The following is a 24,184-nucleotide window of genomic DNA, read 5'->3' as shown; positions in this document are numbered from 1 at the left end:
AGAAACCCGTATTTCCTCGCTCTTGTATTGAAGAAATAAAAACCTCAAGAGCGTAGAGGATGCAGAAATTAATCGCTAACCCTTCTCTTATTCCTCGTGGCTCCCCTAACTCCTGCCAGCTCAACTTGTGGTTGAGATTACAGTGATAAATCACAAGCTACTCTTTGAAATAACAGCTCTGATTTCACCCAGCTCAAGGAAGAAGAAGGACCAGCAGGTTGTGCAAGGTTTGGGGGACGGGGAAACGATGGGTTCCATTGGCTCAGTGACAGGCTGAGGGGACCTGGGCAGGACCTCAGACCTTCAGACGTGGCACTAGCTCGTGGTTCATGTCTAGAAACATCAGAGAGAGACTTTCTTTCCCCTGGCCCAGATGGGGAAAATATGAAAGGCTGAATGGCTTGAGCATCCTCTCGAAGCAGGATGGGGCTCAGTGATTTGCACAGATGCTGTCAGGTTTGTGTGCAAGTACAGGGGAATGTTGGGCTGAATGCAAGACCTGAGATGAGGGGGCCAAAGCCCCAGGGATTTCATCCTAAACAGAAGATTTTTTGGTTCAACTCGGCTTTAGCACCTCTGGTCCCCAAGAAGGCAGCCCCTTGGTGACCCCAAAGTGCAAACACGGGTGATACAAGGAGATGATGGTGATGCCCCACTAAATCCAGACACAAGAGCTACCAGGCTCCCACATTTCTCCTGCTGAGCCACTTCGACCAAAAATACACGCTCAGCTCTTCTGTTAATCCCGACTGAGTTTCACCTTATGTTTCAAGATCTGCTGAAACTAGCACCACACCCGTATTTTTAGCCCGTCCTCTCTCTCCCAGCTGCTCTGGCTGCGAGACCTTTGTAGGATGCCTGCGGCCAGGCAGTATTTTTGGGGTATTTTTAGCCATGTCCATCTGCAATGGGCCGGGCTGGGCAAAGGCGCATGTGGTTTGAGCATCTGCAAGTAAGAGCAGCCGGGCAGGAGGAGGAGGTGAAACGGCTCCTGGGCTTTTTGGCCATGGCCGGCAGAAAATGTGGAAGTGGGTCCTTGGTCCTGGGGTCAGGGAGGGTTAAATAAAGAAAAGAGCCGCTATGGCCGGTGTGTGTTTTTGAGTGCAGCTGAGACCGAGCTCAGCGGTGGGATGTGTCTGTGCAGGATGGGGAGAAAAGCAGCAGCCTAAAACCACCCCTGCAAAGCCCAAATGGGGCAGAGGGTGAGCATAAGGGAGGTTTCTCCTCTTCTGTATCATCATGCACATCCTGGCTCTGCCACAGAAACCTCAGCATCGCTGTTGTGTTGCCCAAGCCCTGATACAACCTGGGGTGCTGGGGCTCAACCCCCATCTTTGCTGTCCCGAGGGGCACCCATGGGAGATGCACAACCCTGATGAGCCAAATGCTTCCCCTTTCTTAGAATAAAGAACAATGCTTCTCCAAAAACAACAACAACAAAAAAGCAATGCTGGAACTTTTACTTTTTTTTGGTGCCTTTTTAGGTGAGTTTTGCTACTTTTCGGGTGGGATTTGGGAAGTTGCCACAGGTTTGGTAGCTTTCAACTTCATGTTTTCACTTTTTAAAGTCTGCTGCGGTGAATAGTATCTGCCGGAGCATATCGCAGTACCTTGCCCTGGAAATACCCACCGATGCATGGAAAATTAACAAAATGCATCTCCAAAGGGGTCTCTGATTTCTCTGAAGGTCTCACCAGAGTCCCTGGGGTGGGTGTGAGGCAGCTTCTGGTGTTGGCCGGGACCTGAGCAGCTTCTCCAGAGCTGGTGGCCGAGGCCGGTGGTGATGTCTCCAGACATGGACCTGAGTGGTGGCCAGCTGGCCTTGCCAATGCCTGCTTCCCCATCACACAAACCTCCATAGAGACATGGAGCCACCTGAGACTTCAGCTCCCACTGGGTGATGTGGGTTTGCAGCCCAGCATCACTTTCACCACTGTTGACTGAGGGGATGCCCATGAGATCTTTGGTGGAGTCTCCACCCCAAGAGTGATCACCCACAGCTGCCCAGCCTCAGCCCTCGTATTTGTACCATCTCTGCTGCCCATCACCCCATGGACATCACCCTGTTCTATGATGTTCAACCCTGCTGTGACCCACAACGCACTTTGATATGGCCACTCCATGCCACGACGGCTGCTCTTCCCCTTACCCTCTCCTGCACTCTTCCCACCCCAACAAGAGCGTGGGCTTGTCTTCAAAGCACAAGGCTCAGTATTTATAAATAAAAGAAATAAATAAAGTCTTTTCTTTCTGTTCAAAATTAGCCCCCCAGCAGACAATATGTACGCGCAGTGCAAGACTCGGTTTCCTGTCTGTTTGTCGAGGCTCCTCACGAGCTTCCTCTGTATAACAAACCCGGCCGGAGGGCGGAAAGGGTAAGGACAAAACTGAAAAGTGTAGGGTGGGATTGCACAATCTCCCTGGCCACCAGCAGGCTCTGGGGTTCGTAATCCCAGGGGGGATACAAGAGGTTGGGGTTGCAATGTCCCTTCTGCACCCACCAGTCCATGATGGTTTAAAATCCCCAGCAAGACATCGCCTGCGAGCATGGGCTCGGGACTGTGCCGACGAGGCACACGCTCTGTCCCAAAATAGCTCTTCAGATCCACAAATGAGTCATTTGATTTCTTGGCCAAAAATATCTTCCTTTCTTGACGCACTGGTCTTAATAGGAAGAAGAGCCGGACGCTGTCTGCGCCATTTGGCGATGCTGTAGCTGGTACCGGCGGATCTGGAGCCCAGAGGATTTTTGGGAAGACAAATCCATGCCGGGAGTGTGGGAAGAGCAAAGCCAACACTGAGAGTGATGACGCAGCGTTGTTCTTGTGGTATTTCTGGCCCAGCCAGAAGTGGGAAGTATCAGAAATCTCATGAGATGCAGCTCGGCCTTGTGAGATTTCCAGCTATTTTGCAAACCTCCCCGGAGACCCAGATTCATCTCTGACCCAGTTTTCTCCCTCTTTTCATTGTTTCTCCCTGTAAAATGCCCTTTTGCCCTAAGGGAACACCAGCTCTGCCTCACCACCCCAGTGCAGATAGAAGGGTGAAACAAGAGCAGAGGGAATAACTTGCCATCGCATCCTGCAACCTCCTGCACTAAACAAATGTGGAAAAAAAAAACAGGACAAGGAGTCTAATGACATTAATAACAGCAGCAAAAAGGAAACATCTCTCTCGTTCAATACAGCAGAAAAAACCCTCCCTGCAGCGTGGCTGGTGCAGTATTTATTAAATGAGCAAAGTGTGGGATGCAAGAGAAGCTCCTTCATTAACTGCTAATGCTGTTAGGGACATAGATGGGTCCTGCTGTCCCCAAGCTCATTTCCCACACTCGTGCCTGGCAAATTGGGGCTGCAGGAACATGGGACACAACCACCTGCAGCACCCCAGGGTCAGGCCAGGGGAACCCAGCTCCCAGCAAGCAGCAGCACAGCTGGAATATTTTCTCCCCTCCATCAGAGCACTTTTATTTCCTTCAGGCCCCAAAGATCAGCATTGGGGCAAACCGCTTTTTAGAGTTTTGCTGGGGATGGGTGGAGTTTGAGAACGGCGGAATCAAAGAGAAATCAGAGGGGAAAGTTATCTTCACTTTATATTCTGAATTTCAAGTGGATGAAGATGCACAGACCTTTTGATCACTCTCAGCCTGCATCTGATGGGAGCATGTGTCCTGGAGACAATGCCCTGTGTTCCTTTTAATATCTCCTCTGCCTCCCATCTCTCTCATGCAAACAGGAATCTTATGCATGTAGATGGACGGATGAGGCTGCAAACCCTCTGTTTCCTCTCCAGCTATGTTTTTGCCACTTCTGAGCAACCCAGTCATGACAAAAAAGCAGCCCTAATCTCTGCAGTGTTAAGCAACCAGCCTGCTCAGGGTGTAATGCAGTTATTTTGCAGGTGTCCCCACCAGTGGCAATGGCACAGAGCGAGCTACAACACTGCCTTGAAACTGGGGACACATTGGGAACACAACGAGCTTTGCAGCAAGACGATGTGTTACAACCCCAATGACCAGGCTGAACTACTCAGAACTTCTCTAACTAGTAGAATCACAGGATGGTTTGGGTTGAAGGGAACTTCAAAGCTCCCCCAGTGCCACCCCTGCCATGAGCAGGGACATCTTCACCAGTTCAGGTTGCTCAGAGCCCCGTCCAGCCTGGCCTGGGATGTCTCCAGGGATGGGACATCCACCACCTCTCTGGACAACCAGAATATACTTGGAAACCTCCTGGAAATAGCAGAGGTAACAGTAGAGGTGAAGAAGAGGCCAAAGAACATGTTCAACCCCATTAATAGACACCAGAGAATCCACCCATGAGAAAAAGAGGCTTAACAGTTCCTGCAGCTTTTTGGCCCCCAAGGTCTCACTGCCAGCCCTGAGAAAGATGAAGCAAACAGGGAGTTTTGGGTCGAGATGGGTGCTGACAGGAAAGCAGCTCACGCACGACTTCTCGCTCGGTGAGATGTAAATGAGCCCCAAGGCCACCAGCCTGGGACCAGCCCCATCACCATCAGTCACAAGGTCTCATCGAGTCACTTTTTCTGCCAGAATTTTCAGGAGGAAATTCAGATTTCTTTAAAACAGGGGTATCCCCGCACTCAGCATCCCGTGGAGGGAAACCGAAGAGCCGAAATCTCTGTAAGAGTAGCATGACACAGATTAATTAATTCCTGGCAGAGGTCAGAGCTAAAATTCAGACCCAAGGCTCAGTTTGCCATCAGAGATCGGATCTCATCCCAGGATGTGGCTCATCCCAGCAAGAAAACTCTTCCCTGTCTCTTTTGGCAGCTTCAGTCAAGCAAAATAAATATTTATCTGGTGAATTTGCCTTTTTGAGACACACAGTTTTTGTGCACTGGAGCTAATTTGTTTAATTTTTATCTATATACTTTTCCAAATTTTGTCGTAAGCCAGAATCTATCTTTAAGTCAAGATGCAGGACCAGGCTGTAACAAAAGGACACAATAAATAGCTGCAAAAAGGGCAGAGGTTATGGGATGTGGAGGCTTTTTCACAGCTCCTTTCAGTGAAACTCCAGGTTTTGTCAGTGTATAAAACTGAGAGCAGCCCTTGGCATCAGGGGAAAGGGGCTGGGGCTTTTTTTTTTGGTCGCAGTTTTCTGAATTTTCAGAGCTCAAACTCTCGTCTGTCACAGGCAGTGGGGCTATTTCAGAGCCAGCTGAAATAGTGGCACCTGCAGCCTCGGAAGCTGAAGCGTGCGATGGGAAGATGCTGGTTTTGGGGAGAACTGGGTCTGTCCCAAATCCACCCTGAGAAAAGCTGGTTGAACACACAGGGCAGCAGGGCTGGGTGAAAGCAGCTCTGACCCCACCAGCTTCCTGGCCCCCAAAAAATAACAAAACGGCCAAAATTGTGGAAGAGAAAAAAATAAGAGACGTATGATCAACTCACAAATATTTCTCATCTCAAGAAAAAACAGAGGTGTGCTAAAGCCAACTCAGATTGGGGTGATAGGTAGGTCCATGGGCCACCATAGACACAATTCCCCCAAAAAACAGAATTACCACATCATGCTCAGCTATCGGCTCAGGCTGGACATGAACATTTACAGCATGCCAATAAAAAACAAATCTTGTGATTAGTTCCCATTCTCCTGTTTTAAGATCTGGCCCTGCCCTGAATATCAGATCACCTTCAGCACCCATCAGTGCTGCTCATGCAAACCAAGAGCAACTTACTAAATTCCCAGGGCTCATTTCCAGCCTTACCTCCTCCAGGGATGATAACCACGCGATATCTCGAGGTCGTGATGCATCAGCTTCTGCTGAATGACTCCTGGTTGTTCGGAGATGAATGGAATCCTGGTGGTGCTGGAGATAACCAGCAGCCCCGGATGATTCAGCCTTCAGCAAATAAACCTTCATCTATTAAACCTTTAGCACAGTGAGGGTTTTTATCAGTCTGAACTGATCACCACAACTGATGTTGCTGTGAAAAAAATGCTCCCTCGGCTGTAGTAATCATCACTCTCATCTCTGTCCTTTCTCACTTTAGAAATAGGTGGTTATAAACTACATCAGTTTCATAAAAATTAGGGTGAAATCCTCGTTTTCCACTGTTGTACTTAAGTGTTTGAACTACTCAAGTTTACTACTGTTTGAGTCCTCTGAACTCCAAAGTTCAGAGAGAGGACAGAAAAGACACAGCAGTCCAAGGATATATCAACCTCCTTCCCTCCAGCAGCTCTAACTGATGCTGTCCTTTTACTGCAAATATGAAATAACTTCTGAACAAGACAAAGAGAAAAAAAAGACAGGCACTAGCAAACCAGCCCAGATACCTGCCTGCTGCTCAAAACCTCTTGGCTTTTTTGTTCATCCTTGGGGTGAGAAGAAGCTTCCCCCACTTTATTGTTTCTCAGATGCTTGAAAGGGATTTGAAAATATTTTCTATTAATGTAAAATACTTGTCCTTCACATTTTTCACAGGCATATTTAGGTTTTTGTGAAGATTATTAGGCTACTTTCCCCTCTAGGATTTTACACTAATTCTTTTCAACCCAGAGAATCTAGACTTTTGAACTCAGTTGCAAAAGGAAAGGAAACATCTTGTCCTGGGTAAAATAAGCAACAAACTTTATCCCTATTCAGGCAAAAACCTAAACCCGTACTGACGGTACGTCCAGATTTTTTTATTATGACTATTATACATATTTTAATTATTATTATTGTGTAGCATGCTTCTGTAAGTAAATTGCAAACTGCTAGCCAAATAACTTTGTAAGAGAGAGAAGTAGGTAAAGGAGGTAAAAAATACAAGAAAAAGAAGAAAGGAAACTGAGAGAAAGAGGTTTCCAGAGGTGTAGTCTCATCGATCCTGCCCTGTTCCACACCACATCTCAGTCGGGGTTCAATGTTTCTCCTGGGGGAGTTGCACACCGTGACTTTGACTGCCTGGCACGGCAACCTGTAAAGCCCCTTGGTTTCTCACAACCCACAGCGAGGTTATAATTATACCAGAATTTCCAGCCTCTTGTAAAGACCGAGAGTTTCCCACATACACCGTGAGGGCAGAGTTACACAGGTTGGGCACAATGAGTTCATTTTCTCCCCAACCTGGGCCTGACACTGGTCTCCTGCCTCATCTCGGCATCATGAAAAGAGACTCAGCATCATCACTTGCTGTGGCCTGAAAGAGGAACCAAGCAGCACCGTGCACCAAAGATGCTCTCAGGCTCATCAAGGAGAATCCAGGAGATTCCTCCTTTTCCAGAAGTGACTGGGCCGTATCATGCTGGACAGAGAGAACCCCCTCTCTCTTCTCCCCTCCCCTCTCTGCATAGCCCACCTCTTGGCCATCATTTCTTAGGGCCTGTCCACCAGAGCCATGAGCAGGTTAAAAGCATTGAAGATGTCTGTGGAGAAGAGCTGTGGTGACGGCTATGACCCACCACATTGTGGGCACAACCTATGGTCTGGGTTGTCCCTCAGGTACTGGTTTTGGGGTTCAGCAAGCAAGATCCATCTGCCAGGCTTGTTCTTTCATGTCCCAGAGATCTATTGATTGATGTTGGGTGTAGGACCTGGCCTGGGTGGACATTTGTCAAACCTTGATATGGCAGATGTTCACTCTTCTCTGTTGTTGTCCTTCCACCAGCTCCTCCTTCACTGTATCAGTGATGAATCTTTCACTCCATCTGTCCTTATCCCTCACTTTCCCCCACATTTTCTATCTCCTGCTTGGTGGTGAACACAACAGCCCATCTTCCCCAGCTTCCCAACCATGAGACCCTTCCTCCAGGCTCTCCTTGCCCTTACTGAGACATCGCCTGTTGCCTTTTCCTTCCTTGCATGAAGTGCATTAAGGTTTAGATTGGACATTAGGAAAAAATTTCTTCCTGAAAACGGCTGTGGGGCATTGGAACAGGCTGCCCAGGGCAGTGGTGGAGTCACCATCCCTGGAGGGGTTGAACAGGCATGGAGATGAGGTTCTCAGGGACATGGGGTAGTGCCAGGGGTGGGTTAATGGTTGGACTCGATGATCTTGAGGATCTCTCCCAACCAAAATGATTCTATGATTCTAAGTGCAACCAAGTCATTCCTTCCCATCTCTACCTGAGAATTCACTGCTCCAGGAGACAGAGCTACAAGGCTTTGCTCATCTCTTTGTGGCGCGGGCCTCCTCCAGATCTCAACAGCACCCTGAGGAGGAATGAGAAGGTCGCAGTGCCAGTGAGCATTTAGGAGCAAACAGAGAAAAACCCAGAACAGAAACCTAGCTAGAAGCAGTAAAGCAAACCGGTAAATTCTAAATATTCAGGATTTTTATGGAAAATGTGTCCAGACCTTCCTCCAAAATAAAAACAAACTATATTTCTGGGGCAGGGGTGTGAAAACACTCCCCAGACTGATCCCTCTCTCTATTTTCTAGTTATTCTTGCTGGGAAGACCAAACTGCAGACGCGCTGCCATTTGCGCCCCACGGACATGTCCATAAGCCAGATTTATCTCGGGCAGAAGTGGTTACTTCTCAAGAGAAATACAGAACAGAAAGATCCAGGCAAGGGAATCACTTGTTTCGAACCACCGTGCTGCTTCCACATCCCTCGGTCCCCCCACCTCATGCCTCCCCCAGGGGCTGTAGCACTTGGCTGATGGAGATCCAGCTCTGACAACGCTCTGCAAAAAATGGGGAAATGCTGATTTTGGTAGGAACTTCACCAGGAGCCTCAAGAAGTTTCGGGTCCCAGGGTGGATTAGCATGGCGTTGTCCAAAAGTGCAAGGTTGGGTGGGGAAATGGGCTGTTTGGTGTAGGAGGAGACCAGGGTTGAACGAGGACAAGGACATTCTTGGATTAACCAGTGGAGATGGCATGGAGAGACCAAGGTGATGGATGGTGGCCTCTGGACACATCTACTGCAGCGTGGCATGGATGAAAACCCACCTCTGGTGCACCAAGGCATCTGATGTCAAGGAAACGTGTTTCCTTTATGGTCTTGCTGAGCAAAAATGTTATTATTGAATTAAAGCTCCAGTTTTTGCATTATTGCAAGCAAATTGCATGTACCAACAATAGGCTCAAGAGCAGGACACAAGATCTGGGTGCATGCAAACTTGGGGGGAGGGAGGGGATTTCAGCCTGGACTTTGGTTTCACAGACTTGGCCTCGTAATAAAACCAAGGGTTTGACAAAACAGAACAAGTATCGCAGTACTTCTTCTTGTCCCAGCATATTTTTGCAGCTGTGGCTTGGGTGGCACCTGTTTTCATCACCTTGTATTTGTTGTTATGGTGAAGACTCACAAGAGGAAGAGGTCATCTGTCAGAAATCGATTCTGAACAATAAAAGGTTGTCGTGTTTGCTGGAGTTTGGGATCTCCTTTCCTCAGCGTGAGACCTTTCTGCAGCCAAGTCTTGCTTGAGGAAATTGGGATGCTGGCTGTCTCCCTGAGCTCAGATCCTGCAGCTTCATCCTTCTCACCCTTGGCTCTTCCCACCACCTCCTCTCTCTTGTTTTCAGCCAGGCTTGATGGAGCTGGGATGCCCAAAGCTGATGAGATGCCTTCAGACCAATTCTCCTCTCCCATTCTCTGCACAGATCTGACTTCATGAAAAGTGTGGTTTGCAAGAACCAAGTCCCACCAGCCATGCAGGGTGACCATCCAAAGCAAGTGTGGGTTGGAAGTGCCACATAACACCAGTTTGTCGCACCTCGAACAACAGTGTCAATCCTTCGAGCTCCACCAAAGACAACCCTACGTGGGTTGTTCTGCCAGGCTTCCTTCACAAGGCATCACTGAGGTGTCCTTGGTGTTAAGACCAGCCAAGGGCGTACAAACTCCTTGGAGAGGGAGGTACGAGCCCTCATGTAGCTCTTCTGCCTTCCTGAGTGCAGGGAGGAGATGTCCTGCTGCTGGTGACCATACGAAGGAGGCTGCTTCCCATATTACAACACGCTGGCAGGAAGAGCCCAGAGATGCTCGTCGTGGACAGGCTGCTATGCTGAAATGGGGCATTGAGCAATCAAACCAGTTGGAAACCCTGGTGTCTAGAAATAAAAAGTGACTGTTTGTTTTCTAACGCCCATAGGGGCCAGTGGGGGCCCAGGCCAAGCAGCAGCAGGTTGGAGGAAGCAGCTGGAGCTGGTTTGTGTTGTGTCCCTGAGCAGTTCAACTGTGAGCTGGGACCTGCGACTGAATCGTGGTTGTCTCTCTGCAGAGCACTTGGCCTCCAGAGCTGGATGGAGATGGCTGCAGAGCTTTTCCTCTTTCTTCAAGATGAGATGAGCTAGATCTCAGGAGCTTTAGATGAACCAAACCTCACCTTCCTTCTCCCCAGTCCCACAAACCTGGAGATTTTTCACCAGGTAACTCCTCACTCTGTATTTCAAACACATAGCAAAGATGAATAGAAGTTGATTATCCTCACAGACACTGAATTCTGCTCCTTTTTGCATTTGTTGAAGAGCACACCATGGGAAACTACCAAAGCACATTAAGAAATAAGACTAGTAATGCTGCAGGATGTAACCAAGCTCATTTTCTCCCAAGGAAAATGCTTCCCAGTGGCACAACTGCCTTCCAGCCATGACAAATCTCAGGACTAAGGTTGACTTTGAACCCAAATAATACCCCAAGCCAGTGAGCAAACATCAGATGGGAGCTGCAGTGTTTATCACGTCCTTTGCAGCTCCTAGAAAGAAATCAAAGTGTTCCAGAGTACACCATGGAGTAGATGTCTTTATGTTGGAAGATCTTAGAGGAGGGGTCAGCAGAAAATTCCCCCACATTGTGTGCCGTGGCCAATATGAGGATTGAGTAAGAACAGTGATCCTTCCCAAACATGCCTGAGGAGAACTGTGTATCTCCTGCAAGGAAAAGTCAGTCTTCATCCATGGAAACCAAGCTCCTCCCCATGTGAAATCTTCACTCTGCCATTCTGCTCATGAAGGCAGGACTTTAGCATGGACATTTCCCAGAAAATACCTTCCCATGTTTGCAGGAGTTACAGCCTTCTCCAGGGGAGAAGCAGGACCTGGTACCTGGGTTGGACTTCCTGAGAAGTGTAGAAATATTTCCACATCAGCTGGGAGCTTGAAGGCATTACTGCTCCAGCACAAGCACATGCTCAAAATGTAGGAAAGCACATTTGGACAAGCAGCAGGCATTTTGGGGACGACAACCATTGAGTTTCTCTTTATAGAACTGTAGAATCATAGAAATATTTAGGTTGGAAAAGACCTTTAAGATCATCAAGTCCAACAGTTAATCCATGTCCCTGAGAACCTCATCTCCATGTCTGTTCAACCCCTCCAGGGATGGTGACTCCACCACTGCCCTGGGCAGCCTGTTCCAATGCCCAACAGCCCTTCGCGGAAGAAATTGTTTCCAAGATTCAACTTCAACCTCCCCTGGTGCAACTTGAGGCCATTTCCTCTGGTCCTGGTGTTTGTTCCTTGGGAGCAGAGCCCGACCCTCCCTGGCTCCAAGCTCCTTTCAGACAGTTCAGAGATCAGAAGGTCTCCCCTCAGCTCCTGTTCTCCAGCTGAACCCCCCAGGTCCCTCAGCCGCTCCCATCACACTGGTGCTCCAGCCCCTTCCCCAGCTCCATTCCCTTCTCTGAACTCACTCCAGCACCTCAAGCGCTTTCTTGTCATGAGGGACCCAAAACTGACTCCAGGATCTGAGACATTACCTGTGATCCTGCTACACCAGTGAGGATCAGTCAGTGGCATGGATGTAGCCTGTGCCACAGATGCCATATGCAGTGGGGACTGCATGCCCAGGATTTGGGGACAGAACTCTCAGCTGAAGACATGGACCAACAGCTGAGCCGTTGACGAAGACGACTTGACACCAGGCACCAAGGTTTCACTTCAGTGAGGCCAAAGAGAAGAACCCAAGCGAACAGAAACCAACGAAAGTATTTGAGTCCCCAGTTGCCAAAAACCACTAAAATTCAGCGCAGCTGCACCCACCAGCTCACCAGAGCTGCCTGGGGCCAGTGAGGTGCAGGGACGGGTGCCCAGGATGCAGGGATGGATACCCAGGATGCAGGGAAGGGTACCTGGAGTGCAGAGATGGGTACCCGGGATGCAGGCACAGCCCCAGTGTCAGGATGTTCCCGGACAGCACCAGCACAGCCTGGCCAGGAGGCTTGCAGGAAAACTAGGAGATGTGTAGAAATTCCTCCTGTTTTTTACAAAGGCCACTGTGAGTCTAGGACAGTTTAACGGGTAATGGTTTTAAACTAAAGGAGGGGAGATTCACGCTGAACATGAGGAAGAAATTGTTGCCCCTGAGGGTGGTGAGAGCCTGGCCCAGGTTGGCCAGAAAGGTGGTGGACGAACAATCCCTGGAGACATCCCAGGCCAGGCTGGACGGGGCTCTGAGCAACCTGAGCTGGTGAAGATGTCCCTGCTCATAGCAGGGATGGGACTGGATGAGCTTTGAAGCTCCCTTCCAACCCAAACTATTCAATGATTCTGTGATCCCTTAGTGCAGTCTGGTACAGCAACCTCAAAAGCTGCTCCCATCTGCTGGAGCATCTGGTCCTTTGTGAGAGAGCATCAGCCTTGGAGGTTTCTCTTGAGTTGAATTTTGGGGTGGGACAGAGCCAGGGAGTCCAGCTTGGGCCTGGCATTAGGCACAAACGCAACTGCAAGCCCTCCAAGGGCCCTGAGCAAAAAAGAGGCCACTGCCCACAGTCACACACATCACCACATTATCCCTCTCGCATCCCACCTTTGCCATAAGACCCTGTCCCACAGTTTCTGTCCCAGTACCTCCATACCCACTAATTGTCCCCTCTTGGACACAGCCATTCAGGACCTGAGCTGCACTGCTGCTTTGATGGAGCAGGTGCAGCACAGTCCCAAACCAAGCTCTGAGGCACAATGGTAACACTAAAAATAAACAGTTCTGTTGAGTCCAACAAGAGGGACCTCTGCTCCCCACCGCAATTCCGTGGTCTTGGGGTGGAAATTGAAAGAACTCTGAAACAGGTGGCTCCAGGCGAACACAAGATGGTGGTTTCTGAGGAAGGACTTGCACCAGGACATCTGCAAGTGGTGTTTCTGGTGGCCCAGCCCGCAGCCCATCATGTGTTTCACAAATGGGCACGTGTTGCTCCAGAGCAGACCGCAGCTTTGCTCTCATCTCCCCCCACCAGGCACCCCACCCATGAGGACATGAGTCTTCCTCACACTCTGAGCAAGCACCCAGGACTGGATCAGGATTAAACCTCAAGGGGGACACCGTGATGGTCCTCAGAAGGAGAAGGGAAAGGCTGGAGGTGAATGTTAATGGTTCATCTGCAAGGTACCATCCCCACTTCCATGACCAAATATCCTATAAGAGCTCAGAAGAATTGGGGACTTCATTGTACTTGGGATCCTGGTGCATCCTCAAAGCTCTTGGTCTTCATTCATCTCCGCTTGCAATCACCAAAGCCACGAGCTGTCATGCCTGCAAGGGATGTGCACAAGGACACCCCACCAACATGGTTGGGACATTGAGAACAACTGGGCCATGGAGTGGGGAGCTCAGAGCATAAATAGCTTAGGATACAGGTCCACCCTTAATACTAATGCAAAACCACAAAGTTTCAGCTGGGTCTCCCATCTCAGAGCACTCTTTGAGTGCTATAGGTTGTGTGTTGTCCACTGTGCAACTACTGCTCTTTAGGACAGACGCAGTAACTTCTCATCCTGGAGGGATGCAGGGGGTTAACTTCAAGTGTCCCAAGAGCTGAACACTTGATTATTTTAGGGAGGCTTCACTGGGAAGCCTGAACTGCTCACCCCAAAACAACCAGTAGTCCTGCAGACAGAACAAGCTCCTGGCAGAGGTGAGCTGTGGTCAACTCATCCCAGGTCAGGGTCCTCACCTTTGAACTGTGCCAACCACACACTCCCACTTGGCAACATCTCCATCATTAATAAAAAAATTAAAAAAAAAAAAAAAAAAAAAAGAACAGGCAGAGCAGTAAAGAAGGGGCTGATCTGCTTTGATACCCAAGCAGGGAACTGAGCTTTGCATCCATCACCTCAGCATCTCCCAAGGATACTCAGCCTCCAGCTGTCTGGATCTCCAGGTGTCCCCTCCACAAGTGCCCACAGCCCCTGTGGTACCAGGGTTACACCACCAAGGCTGGTGCTCCCCTGCCTGCACCCCTGAGCCACTACACAGGGCAGGGAAGGAGCTGGTAGCATTTGTCCTTCACAAAAGACAAGGTGGCAGATCAAACATAGTCCTCACAGCCTTCCAGAGCCTCTTGAGGTGTTGCCCCAAGACACAGGCTTGAGGGTGCAGATCCTCAGCCTCCCCTGCTGCAACACTGACCTCATTGTTTACCAAGGCATATGTCCCCTTTTTGCTCACAGTTCTCCCCAAACACCACCCACCTCCACTAGACTGGGCCCCAGGAGAAAGGAAGATGGAGAAGACAGTGGGGAAGGACTCCACCAGGCAATGAAGGGGAAAGGCACTACATCTTGGAGCAGGACCATAAACAATTGTCTCCTCCCATCACCTTGGGGCATCACAGCCCATGTCAGTGCTGGGGCAGATAAGCAGAGACTTACCTTCATGATCCCTCACATAAAGGTCCTACAAGGTCCTCCATCACATGAAAGCATTTTCACTCATTTATTTCCTGCCTCAGAGATGAAGCCAGTTATGGGGCAGGAGGGAGGTGACAGCAAAGATTTAACACCCAACCCCACTGCAGGGATGACCAGAAGCAAGTCAGATACCAGAATCTCCCCATCAAATTTAAAACCCCACTCAACACAACCGAAAAAAAAATCACATTGCAAGATAAATACAAAATATAGCACTTTAATTGCAGGAAGATAAAATTAAAAAAAATAGAACTCAGGCATAAAATAAATAGGCAGCACAGTAGCACACACACACGTGCAGTCCTGGTTCAGCAGCTGCAAAGCACAAGCCCTGTGGCCAAGAGCTCCCCAGTGCTGGGTGCACATGCAAGCCTGTTAATGAGGATTTACACATGGATGCTGCTGCCTGGTCACACCTGGGAGAGCCCAACACGTGCATTTGGGAGGGTAAAGCCAACCTAAGTCACACTACACAGCAATCTTTAAAATTAAAGATATAATATTTATATAAACTCTGTCTCTAGTTAGGAAAAATTAAGATTCCTAAGTTTTATATTCAACATTTACATATATAATCTCTGCATTGTTTTCCAAGTTTCAAAATACTTTGGTAGATACAAATAAACTTTATAGCAAAAATAAAGAGGAATTTGAAAAAGTTCTCCTTGGAAGGTATATACTATCCTTCATCAACAAGATACTTTAGGGAAAAAAATTCTGGAAAATTTTCCTATATTTGAGCATTTTAAGACTTTTCCAAGAGTCACTGCCTACCAAATCATTACTCTGAGCAGGGTCCAAGTTGCAGAGTGCTGGGACAGGTTGTTATAGCTGTAGATTTTGGGTTTTGCTTGACTGGCCATTAACAATGGCAACAAAGCGCTCCCAGCCCTGAGCTTCCCACACAGCTCAGACACTCCTTCCAACATCAGCTGCAGACACCAGCACATGGACTCACTGCTCGGTAATAAAGTCTTTTTTATCAGTAAAGTGCCTGCAGGACAGACACTAAGCATCCAACCTACTTTCTCATGGCAATCTACTGCTTTATTTATACAAACTCTGGGCTGGAAACAGCAAAGAACAAAAACATACTTTCCAAAAAATGGGAATTCAGAGACTAATAGAACCAAACTTGGTCTGAATCAACCCAAATCACCAGGCTGTATCTACAGAGGAGGCTCAAACAGCAATCTGTTGGTTTTCCCTGAAGAGCGGCCGCTGGTGCGTCCCACAGATGTCCTGGAAGATCCTGTACACCTGGTCATGCTGGGTCTCATCAACGATGGGGAGCATGGGGCTGCTGCTGCATGTCTTTCGAGCCTCCTCCACCACCTGCCTGACACACAGCTGCTCCACCTGTGCAAAAATTACAAACCATGAAGACACCAAACTAAGAGAAACATCTTGGTGTGTGTCTCACTGCTGCCATCCACCTCACCAGCAGTGTATGGGGGTGGGAGATACCACAGAGGGGTTGTGCCCAGCAGACACAGGTGGCCACCACCAGCCAGGCCAACAGGTCCAACTCCACAAGCTGGCACATCTGGAAGAGGAGCAGTCACAAAAGCTCCTCTCCCAGCAAAGCTGGAGGTGAGGACCAGCTGGAGAATGTCCCAGCACAGGTAGAGTGATCCTCTGGTATAGACACCCAAGGCAAGAAGATGTGACCAGGTCACAAAGCTGTTCCTGTCCCTCCCCACACAATCTCTGAACTTGTAAAATCCTCCCCCCAGGACCTCACAGCCTTGGTTGGTCTCTTGTTGCTCAAGGGTGGATGCAACACCCTCTCTGTGCCCTCCATGCCATGTCTCTGCTGACCCAAGGATGTCCCACACTGGATGCAGGCTCCAGAAACACCCTGCACATTGCCCCAAAGCTTTGAGATCCCAGAATTACTTCAGCTTCTCCAGGAAGATGCTTCTGGTCAGAGCTCTGGGAACTGCCCCTCTCACCCCATCCCCTCCTTCACCCTCTGGAAGACTTCCCAACCCCATCATTGTACACCACAGTTGTCCAGCACCTCTGCTGGCTGTTCAGCTTGAGGCTGTCCCTTAACCATTCCAGGAATTTATTCCCTCATTTCCCACAGGAGAGGGCAAAGATTTCAGTGCCAAGGAGCCAGAGGAGAACAAATTTTCTACAGGTTTAGAAAAGGCTTTTGCCATTTGGGAGCTTTGTTTGCAAACATGTTCTACTCATATCAAGGAGCCTCTAACAAGCAATAGCCCAAGCACCTCTCAGGAGGCTGTAGATAAGCAGATACTCGTGCCACAACTGCCACCCCACCAATTCAGGGACCCAGATGGTCTGTGGCTCCAGGAATTGGAGCTGGAACCCTACTCTTTGGGGGAAAGAAAAGAAAAAAGGGGAAATATATGGTCCAGAAAAGGGGAGAAATGTAGCAGCAGAGCTCTGAAGGGCAGCCATCCATACCTGGACAAGGATGAGCTTGCACCGCAGCGGCACAGCGTCTGGGAACTCCTCTCCAAAGCACAACACAACTCTGCTGTCTGGGAAGTGGCCCTGGTTGTTGTAAAACTGCAGGTCTACAAAGAAAAGGGAACAGTTGGAAGGTGCCAGACTTTGCTCCACAGCTTCAGGAACAAGCACCCTGCTGGGGGGGAAAGTTGTGGGCTCAGGAGAAGCCAGCTCTGATGTGCAAAGCCTCCAGCCAGGAGGAATTTGCTGATGACACAAGATACCAGGTTATTCCTTTCTAGATCTAGTAGCATCAGCTGCTCATCCAGAGCATTTGGTGACGGGGAGTGATGACTTCAAAGTGCTCCAAGACAAAGGGCTCCACCCTTCCAACCCCACCCAGGCTCTCAGGCTCCACATGAGGAAGAATTTTTGTTCTTTTTTATATACAATGAGGGTCATGAAACACTGGCCCAGGTTCCCAGAGATGTGGTGGATGAACCATCCCTGGAGACATCCCAGGCCAGGTTGGACAGGGCTCTGAGCAACCTGAGCTGGTGAAGATGTCCCTGCTCATGACAGGGGTGGCACTGGGTGGCACTGGGGGAGCTGGGAAGGTCCTTCCAATCCTAACTGTTCTGTGATTCTAAACAGACAAAGTGACAGAGGGAAACATTCCTACAAACCTCTAAAGAACAAGTTGGTGTCAAATATCTTCACCACCTCATCCCGATCCAGCTTGTTGGGCCTGTCCTTGTAGACCATGGTGTTCCCACTCCAGAAGACCCTCCCCTGGCACAGCCTCTTGATGAAGATGCCCTGCTTGTTGCTGTGCAGCAGGACACCCCTCTCCAAGTGCCCAAAGAGCTTCCTGGTGATCTGCTTCTGACGGTCGTTCTGGATGGCATCAACCGAGGGGAACCGCACGTGCTCCAGGGCTTCTGGGGCGTAGAGCTTCTCACCATGGCTGGAAGGTTGGCCAACTGAGATGCGGCAGCCCTCGGTGCATGAGGTGGTGATGTGTCCCACCAGCCTCCCACTGTAGTAGAAGCTGATCACCATCTGAGAGTAACCTGGGAGGGGGTGGACACATACAGCACCCATCAGAAGATAAACCCTGTCTGCTCTTTCCTGCAGTGCCCAAACCCCATGAGAGCAGCAAGATTTCCTGGAAGCAAGAAGAAATTGGATGAATTTCTTCCTGGAAAGGGCTGTCGGGCATCGGAACAGGCTGCCCAGGGCAGTGGTAGATGACCCCTCCCTGAAGGGGTTGAACAGATGAGGTTCTCAGGGACATGGGTTAGAGGTAGACTTGGTAGTGTTTGGCTAATGGCTGGACTTAAAGGTCTTTTCCAACCAGAATGATTCTATGATTAGACCTCCTACTCACTAGGGGATCTCTTTCAGCACTCAGCCTGGTAGCAGAGCTGCTCAGCAAGCAAAAGCTCTTGATTCTGACCCCATTCCTCCTGCTCCACACATCCCTTGCTGCAGGCAGATGTCCCCAACCACAGCCATGGCTTATCCCAGCACCCCAGAGCAAGCCCCATGTGCTCAGGATTCATCCGCTCTCAGCGTACAAGCCTCATGGGCACTCAGGAGGGTGGCACCACCTCCCAAACCCACAGCAAAACCTCCCCAAGGCCAGGAGCAGAGTCAGAGCCACCTTCTGCCACCCCACATGCAAGGCCGAACCCCAGAGAGGCATTTGGTGGCCACAGCCAAGCAGAGGAGCTGCCTTACCTGAGTGATGCTGCTCATAGCTGGAGTATCCGTTCATCAGTGGCAACGCTGTGGGCAGAGAGAACACAGAGCTGTGCCTGGGTGCTCAGCTCCCAAGCCCCAGATTTCCCCTCTCCCCACCACAAGCACCCAGAGTTTTCTCTCCCAGGCACATCAGGCTTCCCAGCAAATGCTCCCAGGTTGCCTGATACCAAGCACAGTGTCCCTAATTAGTATTTTAAACAGTTTTAATGTTAGGGAATAGTCTGCCATAGCTTATTCACTTAATAAAGATAAAGTACAACTCTTGTTCATTATCCACTGCTGTACAGCACCATTAAACACCCCATGTGCTGCCAGCTTCTTACCAGGGCTGGGCTGCTGCACCCACCAGTCGGGTATCAGGGGGTTTCTGCAGGTCTCCTGGGGGGGTGAGGGGCTTCTCTTGATGATCCCCAAGTACTCATCTACGCAGGGGGGCTGTGTGAGACCAGACAGAGATCAGAGCAGGTTTGATGCCTCAGGCAGTTGCTGCCCTGCACTGAGATGCTTACAGCACTCAGAGGGTCCAAATTCCAATGTCAACAGGATGAATGGATTTTGCTTTTGTTAGAAATAGCAAATTGGGCATTGCCCAAACTGTGTGCTTGAGTAACACCTTCAAGAGCTACCAAGCAGAAGCAGCCCAAGGTGACACAGCTGAGAAGGGAAATAGATCTACAAAACAACCTCTGTCCCTCAGTGAAGGTCTCGCCTGCCCAGATGCAAATCAAAAAGCACGAGCCATTCACCAGCAACCAGCTCACTGAATGAGCTGCAAAACACAGTGTTGCTCACCAGGCCAGTTCCCAAAGCTTCACAAACTGAATTTTAGAAAGGCAATGTCCACACCATCAGTCCACAGTGAGTGCTCACCTCTTTCATGAGGTCATCAATGGCCGAGGAGCTGCAGTCCATCTCCACCACATCGGTGAGGTTGCTCCCGTTGGCAATGCCTGCTTTGCCTGGAAGAGGAGGTCAGGATGCAGTAAGGACACCCACCCCCCCTGCAGCTCATCTCTGGGGTTTAAAAACCCTTTGCCTTGTGAAAGTTCTGAAACTAAGAACCACAGCCATGTAAGAGCACCTCAGGGGGGCTCAGAGCCCCCTCCAGCTCCAAGTAGAGCAGCTTTTTGGGACCAAAACCACAGTTTGCAACCTCTTTCCCCAGTGCATAGTAAGCAGCAGCAAGGTGAAGCAAAAGAAGCAAGGTTAAGCTGGTCACAGAGACAGAGCTAGAGCAGAGGGTTGTTTCTTGGGTTTGGTTTTTTTTGCCTTTTTTCTCTGAGTACCCCAGAGACCAGGGCGGCTGCTGCTGCTTCTCCTTTTTCCACCGACCACCCCGCACGCAGTCACGCTGCCAGTGGGAACCTGCAGCACCATTTGCATAGCAGCAGCGTGCCCCCTGTGTGAGCGTGGATGGGGGAGACTGAGGTGCTAAAGGCAGGTTTCCTGACAGCAGGGTTAGGTTTTTTTGTTTTTACAAGTTTTTAACTTAAAAAAAAAAAAGAAAAAGTACACATACACCTAACCACAAACAGATATAATTAGTGCAACCTGCGCCACAGAGGACATCGCAACAGCAACTGCTCTCCGTGAAATTACTGCTGCTCTAAACAGTGCTAGCAGGAGAAAAGGAATTTATTGGAGCTCCAGCCATCTGCCCAGGGCACATGTTGGAAGGACAAGGGGTTAGGGCTCAAACACACCCCTTAAAGGGGGAAGAATTTCATATTTGCCCCTATGACATCCTTAACAGCACCACAGTGTAAGCTGCCATCCTGTATCTCCTGTTTCCTAAGCAGCTGTTTCAGGGAGTAGAAAAAAAAGCCCTGTCCTTCCCCTCCCCACCACCACAACGACACAGGGGACATCTTCTGCGAAGCCAGACAAGTGAAGCATCACAGTGCAAGAGCAGCATCTGGCCAGGAAACTCTGCTCAGATGTGGGTCAGCAGCACAAACCCATGGTTTCTCACAGGACCAGGGGGTCAGTCCCTTCTCAGAACACTCACATTTCTGTTCCTCCTCTGGCACGATCCTGTAGACCTTGTAGGGCTCAGAGATGTCCAGCTGGGACCTGTCTGTCACCTCCTCGAAGTCAGGGCTCTTGTTCAGGGCACAGCGCAGGCGTGTCTTCCATGTAGCCGGTTCTGCTTTATCACCTTCTTTGAATTTGCCTTTGAAAACAGCCCAGGCCTAAAACAAACCAATACAAAAAAATAAAATAATCCTCCACATCAGCTCTGCAAATGCCCCAAGCTGCAGCGGTGAAGGAGCTGGGGTTGCAAATAGCATCTCTCTCCTCGCCTCTCTGAACCCTCTCAAACATCCCAGGTGTATTCACTGTCTCGCTCCTCGACTGTGGACACATGTGCAGCCACCGCACATGGGGACAGAGCAGTAACACCTGCCCCAGCCACACTCCTGGGCACAGGAAGGGCTGCAGCACCCAGGTTTTAAAAAAGGGATGTCAGGATGATAATACACAGCTTCATCTCCACACCAAGTGGTCAGGAGCTGCTGGGGACTCAAGGAATCGCTGCTGATGTTCCTAATGACCTGCTAACACCTCAATTCAAATTCAAAATAATCCTCATTTGCCAGCCCCTGACTAATAAGTAAGAGTTTGTTTCTTTTTAAAATCAGAACATCATTTGTACTTTTGATAGGAAAATACATTTTACCACTGAATGGAGACTGCAAAAATACATATTTTTAAATATATATTTCTTTATTTTGTAGATGTTTATATATTTCCAGATGGCTGAACTCAATGCCATTCTCACCACTTAGTGCTCCCAAACCAGCCACTAACGAGCTGTCACTGATCTGAGAGTGAACTCACTCATCGGTACAGAGAACTGGAAGCAAAAGGGAAGGGAACTCCTGGGGAAGAGCCTGACCTTTTTTGTTTAGGATGGAATTCCACAGTTTTTTCCCAAAACTGGAAATCCCCCCCAGTCAGTGAAATCTAAGACTTCCCTCCTGCAAAGTCTTTGGGGTTTTTTTTGTTTTTTGGTGTTTTTTTTTTTTTTTTTTTTGGTAAATCCAGATTTTTATCAAAAACAAGTTTAGAGCAGGTCAAAAGTAACACATCAAGCTTCTTCTTATGTTAGGTCAGGATTCAAACATGCTGAAAACAAACCTAAACCTGGCACCAGCATTTAGCAAAGAAAAAAACACACCCCCAAAAGAGCTTGGCAGACCAACTGTGGAGTGAAGCATCTGCTGTAGGGGTTAAGGATGCAAAACTCACAGACAGTGTGGACACCTCCCACCAGAAAGAAAAAAAAACACCACCACAACAGAATTTCTGAGTCCAGGAACCATCAAGAAAGGGCATTAAGCAACTGTCCCTACCTTGAAAATAGAAGCATCCACCTCCTGGTTGTAGTCCTGCTTCCCAGCATGTTTCCAGGGGATGCGGAACATGGTTTTCTCCTCATTCTCCCAGATGAGCCCAGGGTACAAGTCGCTGTCGATCTGCTCGATCAGCCACTGCCGGAGCCGCCGTCCGCCGTTACGGTCACACATCCTGCATGGAGGGAGAGATCCGAGCGCCGTGAGCTCCCCCAGCACCGTCCCACCACAACTGGGGCACAAGGGGACATTGAAATCCACCCCCTCTGCTTCTTTTATAGTGGGGAGGAAAAAAAAAAAAAAAATCAAGGCAATTTGCTCTGAATTACTTCAAATTCTTCCTCCAGCTCTATCAAAGCTCCACTCACACAAACAGGCTGTCTCAGCGCTATGTTTCCTCCTTTTTTTGCTAAGTCACATTGGAAGCAGACGGATGGGGATTAAAGCACCTGGTTGTGCTGTCACCTGAGCAAGGGACATTGCACAGGCCACCCCAGGGCAGACACCCTTTAGTGTCTGCAGGAGATGGAGCCAAGTGCTGTCCCCAGCTGGTGGTGGCACAAGGGTCTGTCCCAGAAGAAGTGACAACCTGCACAACCCATCCCCTCAAGCAGAGGACTGACACTGGGACAGATGTCGAGCCACCCTTGCTAGGGACCTCAGGTCATTTTTAGCCAAAACCACTGGGTAATTTCATAGCAGAGCCAGGAGAAAGCTTCTCCCACCCAACAAAGGGCTCAACTCTCCCAGTATCCCCTGCCACCTTCACAGCAAGACCCACAGGGTCTCCAGGAGCTGGTGGTCTGGTAGAAATGACCAGCAGCCCCAGAATCAGCCTTCCAGACCTTTTAGGCTCACAACTCTCCTCCAAATTTTACCAGACTTCCTCCCCCTCATTCTTTTTTCGTATTTATTGACTCAAAGAAAGGTTTTGGGGAAAAGATGAGAATGCTCCCAGCACAGCCTGTGACCTGGGGGGTCCCTGTTTTTTTCACAGGCTCAGTGCCACCAACTTGTGTCCACGCTCCATTGCTGCACAGCAGGACACACAGATCACCTTAGCCACCCACAGCACAGTCTCTGTTTTTGGGGACAGTGACAGCCAACACCACCAGCCAGTGGTGGCACAGCTCTGGGTCCCAGCTGCCCCAAATCACATAACACAGCTCATCCCCAGCAGGATGGGGACACACAACCCCTCTGAGGGCCCCTGCACCAAACACCTTGCACCCAAGTCATGCCAAGATGAAGAGCCTCAGAAACACTTGCTGAAATGAGACTCTCCTAAATCAGACCACTTTGTAGAAAGCTTGTTCCCATCAATTCAGTGGGTTGAACTAAATGATCTCCAGAGGTCCCTTCCAACCCCAACCATTCTGTGATCACTGGCAGAGGCCAGGATTCCAGTTCCCCTCCACAAAAGGCTATGCAAGCCTTCAGGCTGCCACTGGTGACATGAGCCAGCATACACAGGACACTTCCAAGAAGCCCATCCCATGCAGCATACTGCACATCCACCCCACATCAGGAGGGACAAACTGCCCTAAAACTGGGCTGGTAGAGGCAACACCAGACCATAGAATCATACTGGTTGGAAGAGACCCTTAAGATCATCAAGTCTAAACATAACCTGAATCTAGTACTAAACCACATCCCTAGGAGCCTTATCTCCACATCTGTTCAACCCCTCTGGGGATGGTGACTCCACCACCGCCCTGGGCAGCTCCACCATACAGCACATCACACTCCCCACCCCAGCTCCAAGCCACCACCAAGCTCACCCCGCCCGGGAATCATGGGCATCACCTCCCACTGTCCCAGCACTGCTCAGCATCAACTGGGCTCAGCCCTTGCACTCCCGCACGCACGGGACCGAGGGTACCGAGCTGGGTGGACCGTGGTTCCCGCATCCCCAGGGTCCTCCGTACCTCCAGCACCCCCTTCTCCCCGCACCTATGTTCGCATTGCCCAAAGAACAATCCCCGCAACCATACCTGGCTTGACTCGACGCCACGCCGCCACCCGCCGCGCCCTGCCTTTTATAGCAGCTTG

General features: G+C 49.6%; 1 protein-coding gene across 1 annotated transcript; it reads right to left on the bottom strand.

Annotated features, from left to right (window-relative positions):
* Positions 1-14,789: 14,789 nt before the first annotated feature.
* On the bottom strand, positions 14,790-24,184 carry IRF8 (interferon regulatory factor 8). Its single transcript, XM_065848662.2, has 9 exons — positions 24,127-24,184; positions 22,133-22,307; positions 20,785-20,968; positions 19,647-19,735; positions 19,100-19,211; positions 18,753-18,800; positions 17,696-18,082; positions 17,025-17,137; positions 14,790-15,947 (listed from the first exon to the last, which is right to left on the bottom strand). Exons 2-9 carry the CDS (start codon positions 22,304-22,306, stop codon positions 15,771-15,773), a joined length of 1,284 nt encoding a protein of 427 aa, XP_065704734.1. The 5' UTR covers position 22,307; positions 24,127-24,184; the 3' UTR covers positions 14,790-15,770.

This window comes from Patagioenas fasciata, chromosome 13 (assembly GCF_037038585.1).
Source record: "Patagioenas fasciata isolate bPatFas1 chromosome 13, bPatFas1.hap1, whole genome shotgun sequence".
In the NCBI taxonomy this organism is placed as follows: domain Eukaryota; kingdom Metazoa; phylum Chordata; class Aves; order Columbiformes; family Columbidae; genus Patagioenas; species Patagioenas fasciata.
This window is presented reverse-complemented; position numbering and strand designations above follow the sequence as displayed.